The following is a 22680-nucleotide window of genomic DNA, read 5'->3' as shown; positions in this document are numbered from 1 at the left end:
AACGGTAAGGTAATATTTCATACATTTCATTGACCTTTGAACTCCAAATCTAATAACCCCTTTCTTTGAACACCTTGGTTCATTAAAAACATAACCCTTTCTCGATTATGTCAAGCTGTCAACCCGTATATAAATGACCTTTACTTGACCTTCCGCGGTATCTCATATAAAACCGGCCATCAAGTAATTAACAGAGACGGACAACTTGCCTGCCCATTATCATAACCTTTCTTTGAACATCTTGGTTCATTCCTCAATTATCTCAAGTTGTCAACCCGTATATAAATGACCTTTACTTGACCTTCCGCGGTATCTCATATATAAAACAGGCCATCAAGTAATTAACAGAGATGGACAACTGCCTACCCATTATCATAACCTTTCTTTGAACATCTTGGTTCATTCCTCAATTATCTCAAGTTGTCAACCCGTATATAAATGACCTTTACTTGACCTTCCGCGGTATCTCATATATAAAACAGGCCATCAAGTAATTAACAGAGATGGACAACTGCCTACCCATTATCATAACCTTTCTTTGAACATCTTGGTTCATTCCTCAATTATCTCAAGTTGTCAACCCGTATATAAATGACCTTTACTTGACCTTCCGCGGTATCTCATATAAAACCGGCCATCAAGTAATTAACAGAGATGGTCAACTTGCCTGCCCATTATCATAACCTTTCTTTGAACATCTTGGTTCACTCCTCAATTATCTCAAGTTGCCAACCCGTATATAAATGACCTTTACTTGACCTTCCGCGGTATCTCATATAAAACCGGCCATCAAGTAATTAACAGAGACGGATAACTTGCCTGCCCATTATCATAACCTTTCTTTGAACATCTTGGTTCATTCCTCAATTACCTCAAGTTGTCAACCCGTATATAAATGACCTTTACTTGACCTTTCATAAAACCCCATGTAAAACCGATCATCAAGTAGATACAGACAACTTGTCTGGCTATTATACTACCGAATGTATTTCAGTTACAACAATAAGCATGCCACCTACCTTTGTTGCGCAATTGCCAAGCATAGAAAATTTTGTTTTTTTGACTTACATGTTTTGATCTCCTCAGCTTCCTCATTATCATGAAGGGGCCTGTCGTGAAGTCCAAGGTAGACTTCGATGGCAACTTTGGCCGCTTTGAAGTAGAAAGGATGAGAGCGCAGGACATCTTCCAATCGCAATAATCCAACATAGGCTCTCAAGGTCATCTTGCGCATGCAGTAAGTGTGGAAGTCGAACTGGTCTTCCGTTATCTCGGAAAAGTGCTATAAGAAAGAACAAGCAATAGAGGGGGGGGGGAACCATTATTTTTCAATAAAGTATCATGGAAAAGTCGGAGCGCAACTAAGTCTTTTGTTATAGGGGTGTTCCAAGAAGGGTGGGTCTATGGGGAAATCAATTTTGAGTCGAAAACGTAACTACTACGACATTTTGCCTGGCACAAGACACACCACCGAACACAAGTGTTTTAAGGATGGACCCTTGAAATTAAGTAAGAATTCCGAAAGACGATGCTATTTTAATGATGGGATCATCCATAAAACATTCTAATCATAACTTGCAAACGGTGCGGACCTTTGGCCAAAATGTCATTGAACATTTTCGCCCAACTACCCTATATGGAACACCGTGCATAAAGCACTTATGTTTTGAAGAATATCTATTCTAAAATTTGGGATTTAAATAACTGGCAACATCTTAAACCAAAATAAGTTAACACCATTATGATGTCACCCTCTAGCTATGTATGGTTTAGGAGCTGCTACTTTATGACTCAACTACAAATTTATTACACAAGAACGCGGCGTCACATAAGACAAGACAGCATGGGGCGTCTGCCCAATTTATCTCCGCGAAATATTTTCAAATAACTAATCTAATTTATTACACTTAAGTATTTAAAACCATATCAAATCTTTATGATAATCGAACTTAAACGCTACTATTCCTATAAATCATTCAAAAAACGAAACGACCTAAAACACTTCAACGTGCACCAAAACCAAAAAATACAAGAACAACCTACAAAACATGCAAGTCAGGGTTCGTACGAAAATTTTACATTGAAAATCCCTGACTTTTCCAGGTTATCCCTGACCATTTTAAGGTCCCAACTTCATCACACCAGGCTCATACTTACCATTGCTCGAAGGATGGTTTGATTTAACTAACGAAATCCCTGACATATCCCTGACTTTTTAGGAAATATTTTTAAATCCCTGACTTATCCCTGACTTTTTCCCCTATTTTTAAATCCCTGACTTATCCCTGACTTTTTCCCCTATTTTTAAATCCCTGACTTATCCCTGACTTTTTCCCCTATTTTTAAATCCCTGACTTATCCCTGACTTTTTCCCCTATTTTTAAATCCCTGACTTATCCCTGACTTTTTCCCCTATTTTTAAATCCCTGACTTATCCCTGACTTTTTCCCCTATTTTTAAATCCCTGACTTATCCCTGACTTTTTCCCCTATTTTCCATATCCCTGACTTATCCAGGTTCCGTACGAACCCTGTTATTGAACACAAGCAAAAAATGAAACAGCAGTACTTACCCTATCAATTTCGCAGCACTTCTTGAGAGCGTCTCCCCATTTTTCCATCCTCTGAAAAGCGAGAGCGCATTCAGTTTGAAACCACATGCATTGCATCTCGTTCAGGTTTTCCATAGCGGAGACACCCTCTCTCGTAAACTTGGAGCACATTTCTTCAGAATCCTTGACCATATTGGCCCTCAACAAGTACTTGGCACACTTGGAGTTAATATAACGATCGGCAGTATCCAAAGCTTGAGCTTCGTCCAAGCACTTCACTGCTTCATTGATATTACCAGCATGCTGTCAAATAAACAAACAAACACCTTTAAATTGGGGAGTTCTGGGTAGTAGATCTTCTCAACACCTGTAAAATGTTACTAGCCCTAAGCTATGACCGAGGGGTCGGACGTTCGGCATTTTAGTGTACGGGATTTTGAGATTTCAAGATTTTGACAAAGATTTTGAGATTTTGCCCCAGATTTTGAGATTCTGACTCGGATTTTAGAAATCTGGAAATCTAGTCCAAGATTTTTAAGATTTCGGGATTTTAAAGGAGATTTTCAGATTTTGAACGCGATTTTCAGATTTCGAAGAAGATTTCGGGATTTTGTTCAGGATTTTCAGATTTTGAAGGAGATTTTCAGATTTCGAGGAGATTTTCTGATTTTGATATTTTAGGATGAGATTTCGGGATTTTACGTTAAGATTTCGGGATTTCTAGATTTTAATGTGAGATTTCGGGATTTTAGGTGAAGATTTCGGGATTTTAGGTGAAGATTTCGGGATTTTAGGTGAAGATTTCGGGATTTTAGGTGAAGATTTCGGGATTTTCAGATTTTAAAATAGGGATTTCGGGATTTTCAGATTTTAAGGTAGGGATTTTGGGATTTCTAGATTTTGACGTGAGATTTTAAAATTTTCAGATTTTAAGGTAGGGATTTTGGGATTTCTAGATTTTGACGTGAGATTTTAAAATTTTCAGATTTTAAGGTAGGGATTTTGGGATTTCTAGATTTTGACGTGAGATTTTAAAATTTTCAGATTTTGACGTGAGATTTTAAGATTTTGACGTGAGATTTCGGGATTTCGAGAGAGATTTTAAACAGATTTCAAACGAAGTGTACGGGATTTTGACAAACGTCCGACCCCTCGGCTATGACTTTTTTCTACAAACCCAAACCCTAAAAGTAGAACGCTAAATTATTAATTACTAATTACCTTGAATATTCTAGCTTTAGCCACGAAAAGCTCAATGAGTGTCGGTGTATGTTCAATGGCTTGATCAATGTAATCCATGGCTTTGACAGAATTCCCCACATGGTCAAAATGTTGGGCCAAAAAGTAGTATGTCCAAAGAAGAGCAGTGGCTGGTTCCTTATCGGCAGGATCTTTATCTTTCTCTTTTTCACTGAACACGTCGTACTTTTTCAAATTTTCCACGTAAGATAACATTAACTCTTCAATGATCTGAGCCTAAGTAGAGACAAGAGCAAAAAAACATTTTGCAATACTCCGTGTGGTTTGAAACCAATGTGCTAAGGCTATACAGTGTCCCGCATACACTATAAAGCATAAAGTAACTAAGAGTGCCACATAAACTTGAGAACTGCCTGCTCAGTTCAATACTGGTGAAATATTGTGACCACGACAGTATAAGGTGCCATTTCTAGTTTAGCATACATTTTTATCTCTAGTCGTAAATCATAAAATCTAAAAATGAAAGGAGATATGACTTTAGCTTCTCTACCTATTATTTCCCAAAGTTGTCGCGGATGGTAACTACAATAGCTTCAAGCCCACATCGTTTCTCTTTATAAGCTGACAGTTTAACCCCTCTATAATTCGCCACAGTTATATGTGAAAGAATTGCGACACTGTATAGAAAACAGCGGGGGGGGGGGGGGTAAAGTCTCCTCTACACGTGTTTGCGTACACAACAAGTCACAAGTCACGAAAAAATTCTTTCCTAAATTCTACGTGTACACAATGAAACCTTCGTGCTGATGATTCATAGCGTGTTTGCGCAATTTTGTACAATCAAGAGTCCAAATTAGTTACTATAGCAGTCCCAAGTAAGGTTTGAAGTATACATGATATCTGTTAAGTGCTTTGTTGTTTGTGATCCACCACAAACACACACACAAACAAAGACAGCACTGTCATATACACAAGCAAGGAACATGGAGATATGGAAGTTTGGTCATAATAGGAAACTCTCTTCACGAAATGTAGCAGGTCACATGACTTATATTCGGCGTTAGTTTGAACTGCGCAGGAAACCGGTAGTGCCGCCTATCCTCAGCACGATGCGCGAGAAAAGTGCGGCGCGTGCGCACATGCACATCCATGCCGAAAACGGGATTTTTGGACGACCGGAGTTATAGCGTTACACGAAACTTCCCTATCTCCATATTCCTTGACACAAGTACTTAAAAATCTCCCCTTATCTTTCCAAGAAAATTTCTCAATTACAGCTGGTATATTTTACCACATTTTTACTCTCAGTAAGGAATTTACCGCGGTCTTATTTCCCAACTTACCTGAAAATAACTTACCATATTTTTCCTATCAGTGCGAACTTAGTAGGACGTTTTCTTAAATAGACCCTTAAGCAGATATTTTGTTAACCCCCCCCATCATCCCAAGAACCCCAGCTTCATGATGCCACGATTTTTGAACTACCAATCGCCTTTGCAATTGAAATATCCATGGAATCGCGTGCACCGCTTTTTCGTGTGCATCCGACAGCCAGACTAATTAACTAACTAACTAACAGGATACCAGCACATAACTCGGTTGGTATATTATAACATAATCATACCGACCGTTTCGCGTGCATCCGACAGCCACACTAATTAACAAACTAACTAACTGGATACCAGCACATAACTCAGTTGGTTATGGCTCTTTTCCCGCAAATAATTACCTTTAAAGGCTCTTTATAAAAAGGCCTCAAGTCAACGAAAAGCGGAGGAACTCCTTTTTGAAGAGCTTTCCGCATGTAGGGGTCGACTAGAGACCTAAAACTCTCTCCAGTAGTGAAAGTTAAAGGAATTCGACGTGGCGTTTGGGCTCTAGGATAATCCTCTTGCAATTTCTTGTACAATTTAATACGATCTTCTTCTGACTCTATAATATATTTATAAATATATTATAGAAGCTTGGAAAATCCTTTAATTACTAATTAGTTACCCAAGTTGAGTGCCTTTTCAAGGCCTACATAGTAGGCATGGTTCTCTGGATTACGATCCAGCATAGCGCGATAAATCTTCTCAGCTTCTTCTTTTTTACCAAGTTGTAAAAAGAGTTCTCCTTTTGTTTCCATGATGGATAACTTGTCGCATATTTGATCTTCGTACGTTTCCAAATGAGTCAGAGCGTCGGTTAAACACCCGGATTCTCGGAAAACCATATTCTGATAAAGGAGAAGTTCACTGTGTTCGTAATCGTAGGCCCGTTTTGTCTGAGTTTTTCGAAACTCTTCCAGGATTTTTAGAGCCATTTCGTAGTCTTTAAGGAGGTGATAGGCCATAGCAAAACCAATCCATGACGCACGTTGCGTGGGACGTAATAAAAAGAGTTGATATCGCGTGTCCTAAAAGATTGATGTCATAAAAGAAATTAAAGGAAAAGTTAGGTAACGTAACATTATACCTTAAAAGAATGGACTTTTTCTAAATATAAAAGGAAAAATATTAAAAACAAACAAATTATCTCTTATTACAAATTAATTAGCATTTAATTAGTCTTAAAAACGAGGACTACTGTCCCTCCATTGGTTTAGAGGCCTCTGCTAAATCGAACCTCTCACGCGCGTGATCGAGTGGGCTATGAACTATATAACACTTACCTCCAGCGTGGGAAATAAGGCGGTGGCACAGGGCAAATGACCAGTTTAAAAATTGCCTGGACCAGTTTAAAAATTAAATCGGAGGGGGGGGGGGGGGTCAGTGGTCCACAGGACCACTAAGAAAATTCAGGGGTTTCCAGAGTCAGACATTTTAATTATCCACTTCTTCAATTTAGCAGACGACGCGCCCTGGTCAGTGGTCATGGACCAGTTTATTTATTCCAGTCCAGCGTTCAGTTTAAAAAAAATTCTTATTTCCCACCCTGCTTACCTCTCCTAGCCTGTGAGAATTCAACCAATCCTGTAAGGGTAAGAGGTTCTGGCTAGCAGACGCCACTAAACAAATGGCGGAACAGTAGTCCTCGTTTTAAGACTAATTAAATTCTAATTATTTTGTAATAAGAGATTGTTTTTTTTTTCTTAATGTTTCCTTCCATATTTAGAAAAAGCCCGTCTTTTAAGGTATATAATGTTATGTTAGCCAGAATTTTCATTTAATATTTTTTTCATTGACTTTTAAAAACCTAGAGACCGTTTTTTCTTTAATAATTAATTAGTGTTTATATTTAATTAGATTTAATTATTATAAGACGCTTAAGTCAGTCTCAGAAATTTTTTATAAGTAATTAGTGTACTTATAAACCATTATTGCAATTAGAAAAAACATTATTGCACAAATAAATCAGATAGATAAGAAAAAGAAAGGATTTTAAGTAATTAAACTAAAACTTACTCTGTAACCTTCAAGATCTCTCATTTGAATTTGCAATAGAGATAAATCCCTTAGAATTTGAATATTGTCCTGGAAGGTCAATTAAAACACAAGTCCCAAAGTTAATTAGAAAGGTCAATTAAAACATAAGTTCCAAAGTTAATTAGAAAGGTTAATTATAACACAAGCCCCAAAGTTAATTAGAAAGGTCAATTAACACATAAGTCCCAAAGTTAATTAGAAAGGTTAATTATAACACAAGCCCCAAAGGTTAATTAAAACATTAAGTTCCAAAGTTAATTAGAAAGGTCAATTAAAACATTAAGTCCCAAAGTTAATTAAAAAGGTCAATTAACACATAAGTCCCAAAGTTAATTAAAAAGGTCAATTAAAACATAAGTTCCAAAGCTAATTAGAAAGGTCAATTAAAACATAAGTCCCAAAGTTAATTAAAAATGTCAATTAAAACATAAGTCCCAAAATTAATTACAAATGTTAAATAAAAAGTTAATTAATATTTTTTAATGAAAACTATATCTTACCTTATCCCATTTCAAAGCATTCCTATAACATTTTATGGCTTCATCATATTTCCTATCAGACCTTTGAAGTAAACCATAAACGTGCCAACCTAAATTAGATCTTAGTTAAGGGTTCGATAACAAATTTTAATTTTGGGTTGGTCTTTCTATTTTATTAATATTTTTAAGGCTAAATAATGTTTTAACATCTGTGAAAAAGGATACAGACATGACTTTTAAGGTCATTTCTAAGACCCCTTCGAACATATTCGTACGCTTCTTCTTTTCGGCCCAAACAATTTAAAGTAAGGCCTTTCATTGCCTGTGTTTCTATATATATATATATATAACACATATGAGTAATGAATCTTTATTTTTTAACAAATTGAAATAATAATTCATGGAAATATCATGTTTTTAAAGTAAAATTACCTCCATGTTCGGCAAATTTCGGATTTGAAAGAATTTGTTTGGCAAATTTCAGCCCATTTTTGTACTGTTTGTGTTCGTAACATTTCTATTAAAATTGCAGTTAAAATTTATTAATTAGCATTTAAAATATCGCCAATTAAATAAAATACTACGCGTTAATTATTTCGTTTAATATCTTTAATTAATAATAATTAATTTATTCCAATAAACGCACGCGATCTTGATAAATGTTAATTTAATGAAGAGAGTTTTAAAGTGGATTTACGTTGAATCATGCTTAGATAAAAATAATTCCGTTATATTCTTCTAGAATTGGTGGTGTTTTAGTTATATTTTATTTTAAAGCCACTCTAATTATCAGCTAATTAAGGGTGTAAACCGTAAATATTTTATAATTATTATATTTTTTTACTAAATTAAGATTTTCGGCGACCTTTTCGCGATTTTTGGCTTTGCTTTCTGATAGTGGGCCAAGGCTTAGTTGCCAAAGTAAACTAAAAATGCAAACAATTCAATCTCAATTTACCAATATCCTTTTGAACAAAGCGTTTTCTTTCGGTGGAAGCGGCTGGCTCGGTGACATACCAGATTAATATTAATAATAAATTAGGAATTAATATGTCTAATTTGAAAAAAACAATTTTCTATTGACGAGTTTTTCATAAAACCTCGTGGTTTAAGCGCCAAAATGGAGGCGAACAGTACCGACCGTGCTGCGAGGGAAAGCCGTGGTCACATCAAGGGGTTGACAGTGCTGCCAGAACCATTACCGTAATTTAAAATTTTATTAATCTAAAACTAATTACTGATTACCTTTACCTTATTAGTGTTGTAAATTATAACTTAAATGTTAAAATTAATTTTATAGTGGTTGAGAATTGTTTTAAAAAGTAAAATAAGCTTCAAAATCACATTCAAGGGGTTGACAGTGCTGCCAGAAAAGTTGCCGTAATTCAACATATTACTAATCTAAAACTAATTACTGATTACTTTTACCTAATTAGTGTTATAAATTACAATTTAAATGTTAAAATAATTTTTTTGTGATTGAGAATTGTTTTAAAAAGTAAAATAAACTTCAAAATCGGTAATACAGAAAGTACATAGTAACATAGCCCACTCAATCTCGCGCACGCGGACCTGAAATGGAGTCGCGTCATATTACATTTCAGGAATAACTACCTACCCGCCCCTGGCGATTCGATTCGAAATTAATTCAAATTAATTATGAACTAATAAACCAAAGAAAATTCAAATAAATGCTGATAAAGTTTTTATTTTTAAGCTTACATCAAAAATTACAGCTACAAAGTTACAGAATTATAATATAAAACATCATATATAATGACAATTAACTAGTAACGAGGTCTTTTATACTCGGAATCTCTATAAATAATTAAAATAAAACCATGATTAGGAACAAAATAAAGAACAAATAAGGTCAAAAGTGATCTTACCCTCCAGCAGATGAGGAAACCATTCCTTCAACCTCCGTTACTTTTCTTTTAGCAATGATTTGGTTAATTTTTTGCAGCTCCCGATCCAATTTAGCTTTGTCATCTCGTTTCCCTGTCCCAGTACGTCTAGTTTTACGACCATCCGCCATTTTAACTCCATATTGGAAAGCAGCTCTGAAAAAAAAAATAAAAATTTAAAGAAAAAAAAAAATTAAAGAAAAAAAAATAAAAATTTAAAGAAAAAAAAAATTAAAGAAAAAAAAATTAAAGAAAAAAAAATAAAAATTAAAGAAAAAAAATAAAAATTAAAGAAAAAAAAAATAAAAATTTGAAGAAAAAAAAAATAAAAATTAAAGAAAAAAAAAGAAAAAAAAATTAAAGAAAAAAAATAAAAATTTAAAAGAAAAAAAACAAATTAAAAAGAGAAAAAATTAAAGAAAAAAAAATTAAAAGAAGAGAAAAAATTAAAGAAAAAAAAATTAAAAGAAGAGAAAAAATTAAAGAAAAAAATAATTATAATTTCCCTAAATTTTAATTAATTAATTACTTTGGCAATGCTTCTTTATTGCTCATATAATCACTGTATTCCTCTTGGGTATCAAAATCCCAGCGACCAACGGGTCCTTTCTTATTACCCTAAAAGAAAAATTCAAAAAACAATTACCACTAATTAATTTTTTTAAATTTAACACTAAATTCTTACCATATCCATTTTAGAGTAATCTACTTCATCATCACTATCTAAAACAGCATCCTCAGTTTCAGGGGCGCTATAACAACAGCAGAAAGTTTATTAAGGTAATTAAAACTGTTAATAAGATGGCTAATTAATTATTATTTATAAATTACCCAGGATAACATTCAGCATAACTTTCAGGCAAACCCCTTTCAAGTTTGCTAGTCAATTTTGCTCTTAGTCTTTTATCTTCTGATTTTCCTGGACGAGATTCAATTTCATGATGGTCAACCGTGATTAATTAAGAAATCAATTATTAAAGAAAATAATATACAGAAATATAAATTACAGGAATTAAGTTAAACATGTATTTCTAAAAAAAGGATATTTTAAATCAGCTGTAGCCCAATTGGTCAATCTTTCAGGATCCTTTTCATAACGCACCTCTCTGCTTGTCATTTCATGTTCCTATTATTTAGGGAAATACAATAAATTATAAGTAACAAAGGGTTTTCACAAAATTTAAGAAGATGCAATTTCCCTTCATTTTTCCCAAGCTAATGTTGACAATATATTCATGCATAGTTGTATGAATATACTGTCATAAATGAACATATTTAATTTATGGTAACATTTAACATCAAGGTCTATTTTTAAAATCCCTGACCTTCTAGGTCTATTTTTAAAATTCCCAGACCTTCTTGACCTATTTTTAAAATTCCCTGACCTTATTGGCCTATTCTTAAAATTCCCTGACCTTCTTGACCCATTTTTAAAATTCCCTGACCTTATTGGCCTATTTTTAAAATTCCCTGACCTTCTTGACCCATTTTTAAAATCCCCTGACATTCTTGACACATTTTTAAAATCCCCTGACATTCTTGACACATTTTTAAAATCCCCTGACATTCTTGACACATTTTTAAAATCCCCTGACATTCTTGACACATTTTTAAAATCCCCTGACATTCTTGACACATTTTTAAAATCCCCTGACATTCTTGACACACTTTTAAAATCCCCTGACCTTATTGGCCTATTTTTAAAATTCCCTGACCATCTTGACCTATTTTTAAAATCCCCTGACATTCTTGACACATTTTTAAAATTCCCTGACATTCTTGACACATTTTTAAAATCCCCTGACATTCTTGACACATTTTAAAAATCCCCTGACATTCTTAACACATTTTAAAAATCCCCTGACATTCTTGCCACATTTTCAAAGATCCCCTGACCATTCCCAACAACATTACAATATCCCTAAGAACAATTAACAACACAACATCTCTCACCTCAGCCACTGGTTTTTCAAAATATGATCTTCTCTTCTCCCTTCTTTCAGCTCTCGCATCCCTATCCCTAGTTTTCTCATGATCCCTGTCCCTGTCCCTATCTCTCCTTTCACTCCTCCTATCCTTTGATCCCAATGATTTCTTTTCCAAGACGGGTTGATAGTCTCCAATATCACCACCGTAAATCCCTTCATCTTGAACTTTACTTCCACTTCCACTTCCGCTTTTACCCTTAACTTCCTCTTCCTTCCCTTTTGCTTTCTTCTTCCCCTTCTTGTTATGTAATCCTTGTCTCAAATATGACAAAATTTGAGTCAATTTGTTAATGACAATATCATTAGTCGTTAAAGTTGTCTGGGACTGTAATTAATTAATTAATAAGTTTAATTAATTAATTAATTATTCTCTTAAATCTAATTAAAATAATGCATAAATTACCTCAAAATTTGGACAATCAGCTTTACTACGAACTAAAGTAGTTGGTATATCACTTTCGGCAAAATCATCTTCTAAATCAATGACGTAAGCCATTCTTCCCGGTAAAAAGTTCTCGTTACGTTCCATATTACGGTTTTTGAAGACCTGACGATAGATTGTCTTAGCAAACATGCTTTTAAACTCAACTTCTTCCTCTTTCTCCGCATCACTGTTTAAATAACAAATTAATTTACATTAATAAGCTCAAAAAGACTCCAAATTAAGTGAAAATAATATTAAGGGGCTCAAAAAGAGTCCAAATTAAATGAAAATAACATTAATGGGCTCAAAAAGAGTCCAAAATAACATTGAGGGGCTCAAAAAGAGTCCAAATTAAATGAAAATAACATTGAGGGGCTCAAAAAGAGCCCAAAATAACATTGAGGGGCTCAAAAAGAGTCCAAAATAACATTGAGGGGCTCAAAAAGAGTCCAAATTAAATGAAAATAACATTGAGGGGCTCAAAAAGAGTCCAAAATAAATGAAAATAACATTAAGGGGCTCAAAAAGCGTCCAAATTAAATGAAAATAACATTAATGGGCTCAAAAAGAGTCCAAAATAACATTGAGGGGCTCAAAAAGAGTCCAAAATAACATTGAGGGGCTCAAAAAGAGTCCAAAATAACATTGAGGGGCTCAAAAAGAGTCCAAAATAACATTGAGGGGCTCAAAAAGACTCCAAAATAACATTGAGGGGCTCAAAAAGACTCCAAAATAACATTAAGGGGCTCAAAAAGAGTCCAAAATAACATTAAGGGGCTCAAAAAGAGTCCAAAATAACATTAAGGGGCTCAAAAAGCGTCCAAATTAAATGAAAATAACATTAATGGGCTCAAAAAGAGTCCAAAATAACATTGAGGGGCTCAAAAAGAGTCCAAAATAACATTGAGGGGCTCAAAAAGAATCCAAATTAAATGAAAATAACATTAAGGGGCTCAAAAAGAGTCCAAAATAACATTGAGGGGCTCAAAAAGAGTCCAAAATAACATTGAGGGGCTCAAAAAGAGTCCAAAATAACATTGAGGGGCTCAAAAAGAGTCCAAAATAACATTGAGGGGCTCAAAAAGAGTCCAAAATAACATTGAGGGGCTCAAAAAGAGTTCAAAATAACATTGAGGGGCTCAAAAAGAGTCCCAAATTAAATGAAAATAACATTAAGGGGCTCAAAAAGAGTCCAGATTAAATGAAAATAACATTAAGGGGCTCAAAAAGAGTCCAGATTAAATGAAAATAACATTAAGGGGCTCAAAAAGAGTCCAAATTAATAAATAAGATTAAAACTCACGGATTTTTGTACATGATATCTTCCATATCATTCTCTTCTCTTTCTTTGTTCATAATTTCACTACGGACTTTTTGAAGAAGGGCAAAATCAAGACCCTTGACCAAATGGGTATGTTCCATGTCACCACCCAAGAATTTGGACTCTTGAATCATTTGACGTCTTCTCTCTGCAGCATCTAATCCGCTAATGGTTTAAAAAAAATGTTATTAACACTTTCAGATAGTTAAAAAACAATAATATTTACGATTTAGCATCAGGAGCCACAGCTCTGTATCCGGCTGTAGATGAAATTGGGTCTTCATTTTGGTAATCAGGGTTAGCTCCTTCTCTTCTTTCCTTAGCCTGAAAGAAATAAAGCCTTGTAAGAGACAAACAAACACTAATTAATTTGTAAAAATAATTAGCAACTTACTCTATCACGATATTTCCTGGCAAGTTCAGCTAGTTTATCTTCTTCAGCTTTTTTCAAAGTAGCGTAAAATCTAAAGAATTTGAAAATGTAAGTTAAAGGTAGAAGAGTTAGTAAAAAGTAATGTGTATAATTTATAATACTTTTTCTTGTTTTTGCGTTTAGATGCCCTCTCATCAGTTTCTTCTGGTTCTCTGTGTGAACTTTAATTCAAAATAATCATCATTATCTTAATTACAGTTAAGTTTAAAAGTAATTAAATAGTTAAGTACCCTGGGGGTTCAGGTTTACTTGTTGGACCACCTAAACTATGAGCGGGTGTAGGAGGGGGCGCTGCACGAGGTGTCATCAACAATTTTCGAAAATCATCATTTGTCATTGGTTGGTGGCTATAAATTAGTGTAGTAATTAAAAATACGTTTAAATAAGGGCCAATCAATAATGTTAAAAAGTCCTGTCAAAGGCTTAGCTTACTTCGCAGCTTCACCACCTTGCTTCTCCAACCCTTGCGGAAGCAAAGGGTTTGAGAACGGTTCTTGCTCACCACTCGGCATTTTCTAACTTATTTCTTCTTCGAAATTTAAAATAATTATTAAATTGAAACTCCAATTAAGGCTTTACCTTTATTAACACGAAAATTAAACATCAGCCATACCCTACTCTACTACAATAGTACTTTTTCCACTGTGCGTCGTCTGCTAGAAAACACCCTTTGGCTAGATTGACTTGACTTTTAGGGGCAACGCTATTTTACAGAACGTCCCTTTGTAACAAACTCTCAGTAACCAGTACGTGACAAACTTATGGTACATATCTAATTAACTTATGTTGGAAAGTAATGGTATTTTAATGTAATAGGCCTATTATACGTAGCGTACTTTCTTTTGTTGTTTCCATTTGAGACTGTCCATAAATTACGTCATGCCAAAATGGATTTACTGAACCCCTTCTCATTTCTTTAAACCTCTCCAAACGCGCTATGATTTGTCTTAATTTACAAGTTTAATTTGATTAATTTGAAAAGTGACTCGAGAGAGAATTTTAACTGGACTTGGCAATTCGGGCTTAACTCCACCTCCAGAGCTATTATGGTATGTTTTTCTTACAGGGTGCGTTCAGTAACGCTCAACGGAGACCAAACGCGTTGAGCTCCGTTGATCAACGTGATGTGATATGACGTATTAGGCTACTGAACGGTTTTTTGCAAACTTTGCGTTGTATCGTCTGCTTACAGTTCATGGAAAATTGGAAATGGATATGCGAGGACCTGCTAGCCGAAATAAGAGCAAACTCTGACCCGTAACTTAGCCAAGGCTTAAGCTTTAAAACCCAATAACTTTTAAAGCTTCACAGATATAATCGAAACAATTTCATAAAATAATTAACAGACACTATTCATTCGCATTCAGTCGCTGCTACACCGATTTTATAAATAGTTCCGAAATTATCCATCAAATTAACATCTCGAAATCATTCAGGGAGATATGTTTCCTCCATTGCTGCTACGTCACAAATGCGTTGCTCAACGAAGTAATCGGCTCTTACAGCCGATGACTTCGATGCCTCTTCGCTTACAATCGTGACGTCAAACCGGAAGTTCCGAAAATCGTTCAGTGGCGAATGCGCATTCAACGGAGCCTCCGTTGAGCGTTACTGAACGCAGCCTATATAAGCCCCTCCTGGAAGGTAGCGTGACGTTGCATGACGTAGTCCCTATCCAGACGCGCGTACACGATTTGGCGGGAGAGAAAATTTCTCAGCGTTTGTTTTTCTTACAAAATGAAAGCTATATAAGCCCCTCCTGGTGTGTTTTTAGCCCTAGTGGAAGGAGCGTGACGTTGCATGACGTAGTCCCTATCCCGAGTTTCCCGACGCGTACACATTTGGCGGGAAAATTTCTCAGCGTTCATGGGTAGAGAGAGAACAGCCTTCCTCGTAGGGGGAAAGAGAGAAGGGGGGGGGGCGTTTTGGAGAGAGAGATATAAGCGATCTTGCGAAAGCACCGGGGCCCGTGTAGATGTAGAGCATGAACCGGCATGAACCAATGAACCCAGGGTACAGCGTGCCTCCTATATATGTGAGAGGGGGAAGAGAGATAGAGAGAGGAAGGGGGAGCGGAAGGTAGTGTAGATTTCGCGGCCTTTTTGAAGGAAACAAGATGATAATTCTCCTACACTAACGTGATACGTTAGATTATGGTGGATGGTTAGGTTATTTTTCGTTTATTTAAATAGAGGGGACGGTTTTCGGTCTAGGATTTTGTGTTTGGTTTTTAAAAATATTACTTTAATGGGGTCCACAATTTCGTTTCAGTAATGTTATTTGAGATGTGAGGTTGTAAGAAATAATACTTAGGGGATACACGATTGTGTTTCAAAAATGTTTTTAGTTGTACGATTTATTTTAGTAATATCTTAACAGGGTTCATACAAGCCTGGAAAATCAGGGAAATATATAGTTGACAAAAACCTCAGGGAAATTAGTAAAATTCAGGGAAATCAGGGAAATACGCGTCAAACAGGGGCCGTGTAATTAAGCAAAATGTCCGTGAACATACCCTCCATAGGATTAACATTACGCTATACTTTGGAGGCTCATAACTCTGAGATACGGGGATGTCCTTTGAGTATGTTATAGTCCAATTTGTCCCCCATCCAACCATACTAAGAGCTTAGGCCTACGACAAACAGGGGTCGAGTAATTAAGCAAAGTGTAAACAAACAACCCCTCCGTAGGAATAGCATTACACCAAACTTTGGAGGCTCGTAACTCTGGTTCTACTAGAGATACGGGGATGTCCTTTGAATATGTTATAGTCCAATTTGTCCCCCATCCAACCATAATTTAAACTTAGGCCTACGACAAACAGGGGCCGAGAAATTAAGCAAAATGTTCGTCAACTTATGGTATCGTCTCACTTATTGTTATTATGTTACTTATGATTTTTAACACTGAATTTTGGAGGCTCATAACTCTTGTTCTACTAGAGCTACGTGGATCTCCTTTGAATATGTTGTAGTCCTTTTTGCTTGGGGCTACGATAAACAGGGGCCGAGTAATTAAGCAAAACGTAAACAAACAACCCCCTTCGTAGGAATAGCATTGCACCCAACTTTGGAGGATCATAACTCTGTTTCTACTAGAGACACGGGGATGTCCTTTGAATATGTTATAGTCCAATTTGTCCCCCATCTAACCATACTAAAAACTTAGGTTTACGACAAGCAGGGGCGGAGTAATTTAGCAAAGCATATACAAACAGCCACCTCCATGGGAATAGCATTACATTAAACTTTGGAGGCTCGTAACTCTGGAAAATTCAGGGAAGTATGCGGGGAAAAACCTGGAAATCTCAGGGAAACTGTCCTACATGATCCTATAATTTCATGAAAGGTCCTATAATATCCTATATTTTTGAATTAGTTTAAGTTTTCGTATAGTTCAGTCTCAAATTTCGCTGTTTTTATCGAGATCATATTTGAATTGAAACCGAAATTGCGGAGCTCGCTTAGGATTTTTTATGCGTTAGATTTTAATTAAGTTCCTCTGAATCTTCGAAGTAAAATTAATTTAATTTTTTTTTGTTGTGATTTTTCTACATAGTTTAAGCCCCAAAATTGTATTATATATGAGCAGGGATAGATTTAATTTTAGAAGTAGGAATGGAGAACAGAATAACGTGGGCGCGCGTCCCGGACCCCCTTCCAATGGACGGAGGGGTATGAAAGAAGAGGCGGGTCATAGCGACAGAGGTAAAAAAGGAATTTCTTATTTTTCGCCGACCCCATCAGCAACGTCATCAAAAACGTATTTTAAGTGAGCCAATAAGATAATTTAAACTTTTCGTTACGTGTTGGAAGGAGGGCCTCTATACTGGGCTTTGAGTCGGACTGAAGTAATTACTAACCGTTCTCCATTCCTACTTCTAAAATTAAATCTATCCCTGTTAGTTTCCCATAAAAACACTTTATCTCCTATAAATACCTATAATTCCGAGATAATCCTATAAAAACCTATAATTCGTAAATTTATCCTATAATACCTATATTTTGGTTATGTTGGTTTAAAAACACTAACAAAGTTAAAAACAATACAAAATTTTTGATTATTCTTTAAAAGAGGTGACATTTTAAAGGGAAGGTGAAGTAGAAAATCAAGTGAATTTTTTATCAATTCTTTATAAGACCAGTCTGCATAGTGGAACATTCAGGAAATACTTCCGAATGATTTTAAAATTCAAATTAGGTTCAGATTTTAAGGATAATTTTAAAGAAGCCTTAAGGTCCTCCTACCAATCGCGTAACGCCCTGCCTTTTTATGAATAAAATTCTCGTGGCAGGTTCTGTGTCGAATGAAATTTATCACGAGATTTCTTCTTTAAAATTATCCTTAAAATCTGAACCTAATGGTTTACGCTAATGTTAGAGTGAAAAGGTAGTTTTTGGCATTTAGTTAGGATCGCTTATAGTTGGGAGGAAAATGGCGTCTATATATTTGTAGATGCGCGGCATATTTTTTGAAATCGAGAAGAAGTAGATTAGTGGAGCGAAAGGCAGGAAGGTGAAAAGCCCATAGACATTTTGGCGGGAAAGCTCGGGCGAGAGAGAGAGGAGACAAAATGGAATCGCGCGTTCGCGCTTCTTTACTAAGGGAACAGGGAAGGGTGGGGTGATCGTCCGACTAGCCGGTAGAGAGTAGTGTCGGCGCTTTTGTAAAAGGGGATTCTGTACGCCCTTGGTAGGGGGGATGACACTGAGCTAAGAGATAGAAGGGTATGACGTTTGCATACATACATTGGACGCCGTTTGGAAAGAGGGGAGTTCAAAAATTGGCGGGAAAAGTGGCGCGATGCCGCGATCGATACAGTGAGAGTCTGAGAGCCGTGTTAGAGTACGGACGTGTTTTCGCAGCGCTTCTAAAATTTTCCAAGTTCCACGGACAATAGACCAAGAAAAAAAAATCCGCCTGTAAGTTGTTTTTCCCTCAGTGGTAATGGATTTTGGTATTAAAATCAGTTCGGTTCGGTTCATATTATCCTCGATTCTACCTGAAATCCTTGAACTACGAAGTTTTCATTTTATAATATTTAGTTGTCGTCTGCTTAGAGTCCTCGTTGTTATCAGCAACGCAGTTAAGGCTTAGCACCTTTTATATTGTTATTTAAGTTGTTAATTACCAGTTTCAAATAAGAGGCTAAGCCTCGGCCACACCGGCCTACAGCTCTACGAGACTCGCGAGTATATTACAAAACTACGAGAAGAGTCGTGACCCTTCTGCTTTAACCAGAAAAATACTTAAAACCTTATTTCCCTGCCTGGTCGGAAAACGTTTTTGACGGCCAACTTGTCATAGCGTTATTAGTATAAAATGCTCGACTAAGTTGCCCACATATTCTAACCAATCATGAAGGTCCACACTTTTGAGCCTCTCGAGACGGTGTGTATTTCGGTAAAAACAACAAATAGGCGAATATTTTTCTTGGTCTATTAACCAACTAGCTTAATTATATATTTAGAAGTTATTTTGGCGAAAATGTATTGCGCGAGTGTGTGTTTTTAACAAATTGGTTAGAAATAAATTTTTGCGGCCTTCGTAAAGATACCAATTTCAGGAAAACAAGGAATCTGGATAAAAATTCAAGCGTCGCATCATTTTGGTAATAATATTTTATTGTATTTATTTAGCTTAATTAGTTTCGAGTTGAGTGAGAATGGTTTACGCTAATTTTCGTGAAAATGTAGTTTTTGGCATTTAGTTAGGGCCGCTTATATTTGGGAGAAAAATGGCGGCTATATCATCCGTTAATTTTAATTTAGCTTGGGTGGGGCTGCTATCGAAATTTTGGCGGGAAACTACAACCATCTTCCTTGGTTGTAGGAGATGGGAGCATTTTTTCATAGAGACTATAAAGGGATTGAGGGAAAGGCAGGGGCGAGACGGCTCTAGGAACATCGCCCGTTGCCTTGCGAGTAGCGACACCGCACGGGCGAGAGAGAGGAGACAAAATGGAATCGGGCGTTCGCGCTTTGTTACTAAGGGAACAGGGAAGGGTGGGGTGATCGTCCAACTAGCCGGTAGAGAGTAGTGTCGGTGCTTTTGTAAGGGGGGATACTGTACGCGCTTGGTAGGGGGGATGACACTGAGCTAAGAGATAGAAGGGTATGACGTTTGGACGCCGTTGGGGAAGGGAGGGGCTTCAAAAATTGGCGGGAAAAGTGGCATCTTAAGATAGAAAAGGAAGCAATAGGGACTTGGCAATTCGGGCTTAACTCCGCCCCCAGCGCCATTATGGTATGTTTTTTTAACAGAATGAAAGCTATATAAGCCCCTCCTCCTGGTATGTTTTTTAGCACTAATGGAAGGTAGCCTGACGTATAGGACTTGGTTAGAGATACGAGGATGGTATTTGTTTTCAAAACCTAATTTATTTTATAAATTATACTATTATGGAAGGAGGGACGTAATAAAACTGTATAACATAATAGGGACTTGGCAGTACTACGTCATGCAACGTCAGGCTACCTTCCACTAGTGCTAAAAAACATACCAGGAGGAGGGGCTTATGTAGCTTTCATTCTGTTAAAAAAACATACCATAATGGCGCTGGGGGTGGAGTTAAAGCCCGAATTGCCAAGTCCCTATATTGTGAAGGTGGCAGGTTGTTTTATTTTTCTAAACCCTGGTTAAATTGTTGCAGATGTTTCTGGAATGCTGGACTATGGCTCGGAACTTCGCGCTGTCTTCTCTACGAACTTTTCGCAATATGGCGCGTGTGGCTATCAAACTTTTGTGACAAATCAAGTGCTAAGAAGTATACAAACCGGTTTCTGATCTGGTCCCAAGCAATCTAGTGGAGTGGAGTCTGCGTAAAACACGTGTGTTGCAGTATCGAGACAACAGAACATGTGTTTATGAAGTGTGGTGTTTATAAATCGAATTTTGACCGTGATCCAACATCGTATGTGACTACTCTACCATTGTGACAACACCAAGTGTGCTTCCAAGTTGGCGACTCTGATTCAACACCGTATGTGACTGCTCTACCATTGTGACAACACCAAGTGTGCTTCCAAGTTCTATCGTGGAACATTGTGACCTGTTACGCTTATATATTAACTACATGGAACAGTCTCAACTTAATTGGAACATTTTGATATCTTCGTTCTATCGCTGGAATAAATGGGTAAGTCGAATTTAATTTTATCATAAGTTTATAAGATATGTTCCATATGCATGGTTAGATTTTTAAGATCTGTTAGGACGAAAGGTCATATTCAGTGTGCATTTAATGGTTTCAAATATTGTTTGCAAGGACTAGAGTCGAGGGGTCCGTCATTCGAAAAAAAACGTACGGGATTTTTAAATCCCTCGGATTTTTATGGATTTTTACGTATTTTTTTTATTTATATGGATTTGTCAAATTTTTATAAAAATCCAAAATCCAGTAGGATTTTCAAAAAAACCGTTGTATTTTTGAATTTTTTCATGGAATTTCGTATTTTTCTCGGGATTTTGTATTTTTTTTCGGGATTTTGTATTTTTTTTCGGGATTTTGTATTTTTTTCGGGGATTTTGTATTTTTTCGGGATTTCGTAATTTGTTTTGGGATTTCGTATTTTTTTAGGATTTTGTATTTTTAACTGTAATTTTTATCGTCTTCCTGGATTTGTGAATTTGAAAATTTTGGATTTTTTGTGGATTTTCACAAAATTTTGGATTTTTTTGTGGATTTTCACAAAATTTTGGATTTTTTTGTGGATTTTCACAAAATTTTGGATTTCTAAAAAAATTCGAACACACTCCCGGATTTAACATGTTACTTTGGATTTCGAAAAAATTTTCGGTATTTTTGGATTTTTTTCTGGATTTTCGGTGGATTTTTGGATTTTTTACATAATTTTATATATTTTGAAACTTTTGAAAGATCTTCGGATTTTTCAAAAAATACAAAATCCTTTTTGTATTTTCACTGGAATTTTGGATTTGTTTTTGGATTTTTCCCCAAGCGTACGGGATTTTTTGGCAATGACGGACCCCTCGACTAGAGTTTTTGTATTTTTACGGGAAAGGTTAGACTTTAAAGTTGCTTGAGCTTGAATCATTAATTATGCAAATGATGGGTTTGGTAATTAATAAGTGTCAGTGAAAAGCTACGTTATAGCAAAGGCGGGATTCAGTTCATAAGGAACTTTTTTACAGCTGGTTATTATTGAGGGAAAGCGAACGTCCAAGGGGCCATAGGAAATGCATTGCAAAGTGTTTCTTTTGTTACGAACTTAATTATGCTTGGAATGTAATTGCATTTTAAATTAATTGCCTAAAGAATGTCTACTTTATGCTGATACTTTGATTTAATCTCTACCACATTTAATTAAAAAGTTAGGAACGTTTTTTGAATTAAGTATTTTAATTTAATACTCCAGTCTTTCGTCTCTACCTATTTGATACCATAAGTTTATAAGATATGTTCCATAAGTGTGTCACTCGTTAATGAGAGCTTGTCATGAAGTGTCGTAGGTGAAACGTCATAGATTCTTGTAAAGCGGCGCGTAGTGAGGCCTTGTCAAAGGCTTAGTACAGACTAAAGAGGAGGATGGACTGCAAAACCGAGTGTAGTCAATTCTCACGTCGTTCTTGAACTAGCTCTCATTAAGCCTCTAACATTACGAAGTATGGGTAGTGACATACTTATGGAACATATCTTATAAACTTATGTTGATACTAATAAACTAAATTATTTTTGGAATCAAAAGTTTATATAAGATATATTCCATAAGTATGCCACTACCTATACTTCGTAATACTAGAGATTTACTAAGAGGTATTTCGAGAACGAGGCTAGAATCATGGATTTAGTATAGATGCTTACGCTTCATGGATATATCACTGCAGCCTTCGGTGAGGCAATTCGATTTTAACCACATTTATGTCGTAAAAATTCGTGCGGGCATGGTACAAGCTCGCTGATGACGTCGAAATTGAGGCAAACTTCCTTTCTTTGCTTTGTGCACG

General features: G+C 35.9%; 2 protein-coding genes across 2 annotated transcripts in view; both read right to left on the bottom strand.

Annotated features, from left to right (window-relative positions):
• Positions 1-8789, bottom strand: part of Naa15-16 (N-alpha-acetyltransferase 15/16) — a 37529-nt gene extending 28740 nt beyond the window's left edge. The window contains exons 1-10 of the mRNA XM_089845724.1: positions 8596-8789; positions 8070-8154; positions 7863-7967; positions 7659-7747; positions 7138-7206; positions 5747-6149; positions 5481-5683; positions 3773-4027; positions 2573-2854; positions 1069-1282 (exon numbers count right to left, since the gene is read on the bottom strand). Of these exons, the coding sequence (XP_089701850.1) occupies positions 1069-1282; positions 2573-2854; positions 3773-4027; positions 5481-5683; positions 5747-6149; positions 7138-7206; positions 7659-7747; positions 7863-7967; positions 8070-8154; positions 8596-8652 (1762 nt within the window). The 5' untranslated portion in view covers positions 8653-8789. The remainder of the gene's footprint in view (positions 1-1068; positions 1283-2572; positions 2855-3772; positions 4028-5480; positions 5684-5746; positions 6150-7137; positions 7207-7658; positions 7748-7862; positions 7968-8069; positions 8155-8595) is intronic.
• Positions 8790-9329: 540 nt separating this feature from the next.
• LOC149654276 (protein Red-like) lies at positions 9330-14361 on the bottom strand. The gene is made up of 14 exons (XM_089845725.1): positions 14143-14361; positions 13941-14057; positions 13812-13871; positions 13672-13741; positions 13504-13601; positions 13260-13442; positions 11936-12143; positions 11498-11857; positions 10591-10670; positions 10376-10495; positions 10230-10296; positions 10074-10162; positions 9527-9700; positions 9330-9455 (listed from the first exon to the last, which is right to left on the bottom strand). Exons 1-14 carry the CDS (start codon positions 14220-14222, stop codon positions 9425-9427), a joined length of 1737 nt encoding a protein of 578 aa, XP_089701851.1. The 5' UTR covers positions 14223-14361; the 3' UTR covers positions 9330-9424.
• Between the last annotated feature and the right edge of the window lie 8319 nt (positions 14362-22680).

This window comes from Phalangium opilio, unplaced genomic scaffold, assembly GCF_054372755.1.
Source record: "Phalangium opilio isolate 3A_F unplaced genomic scaffold, DU_Popi_V2 ptg000079l_1, whole genome shotgun sequence".
NCBI classification, from domain to species: Eukaryota; Metazoa; Arthropoda; class Arachnida; order Opiliones; family Phalangiidae; genus Phalangium; species Phalangium opilio.
The sequence above is the reverse complement of the archived record's forward strand: the minus strand, read 5'-3'. Positions and strand labels throughout refer to the sequence as shown.

Bases quoted from the DNA above. Each gene is read 5' to 3' on its own strand.
- LOC149654276 (XM_089845725.1), bottom strand. From the start codon at position 14,222: ATGCCGAGTGGTGAGCAAGAACCGTTCTCAAACCCTTTGCTTCCGCAA. The intron at 10,496-10,590 runs ATATCCTTTTTT...TTAATTAATCAC, and splicing joins TGGGCTACAGCTGATTTAAA to GGTTGACCATCATGAAATTG. The intron at 10,297-10,375 runs GTAATTTATAAA...CTGTTGTTATAG, and splicing joins TATGCTGAATGTTATCCTGG to CGCCCCTGAAACTGAGGATG.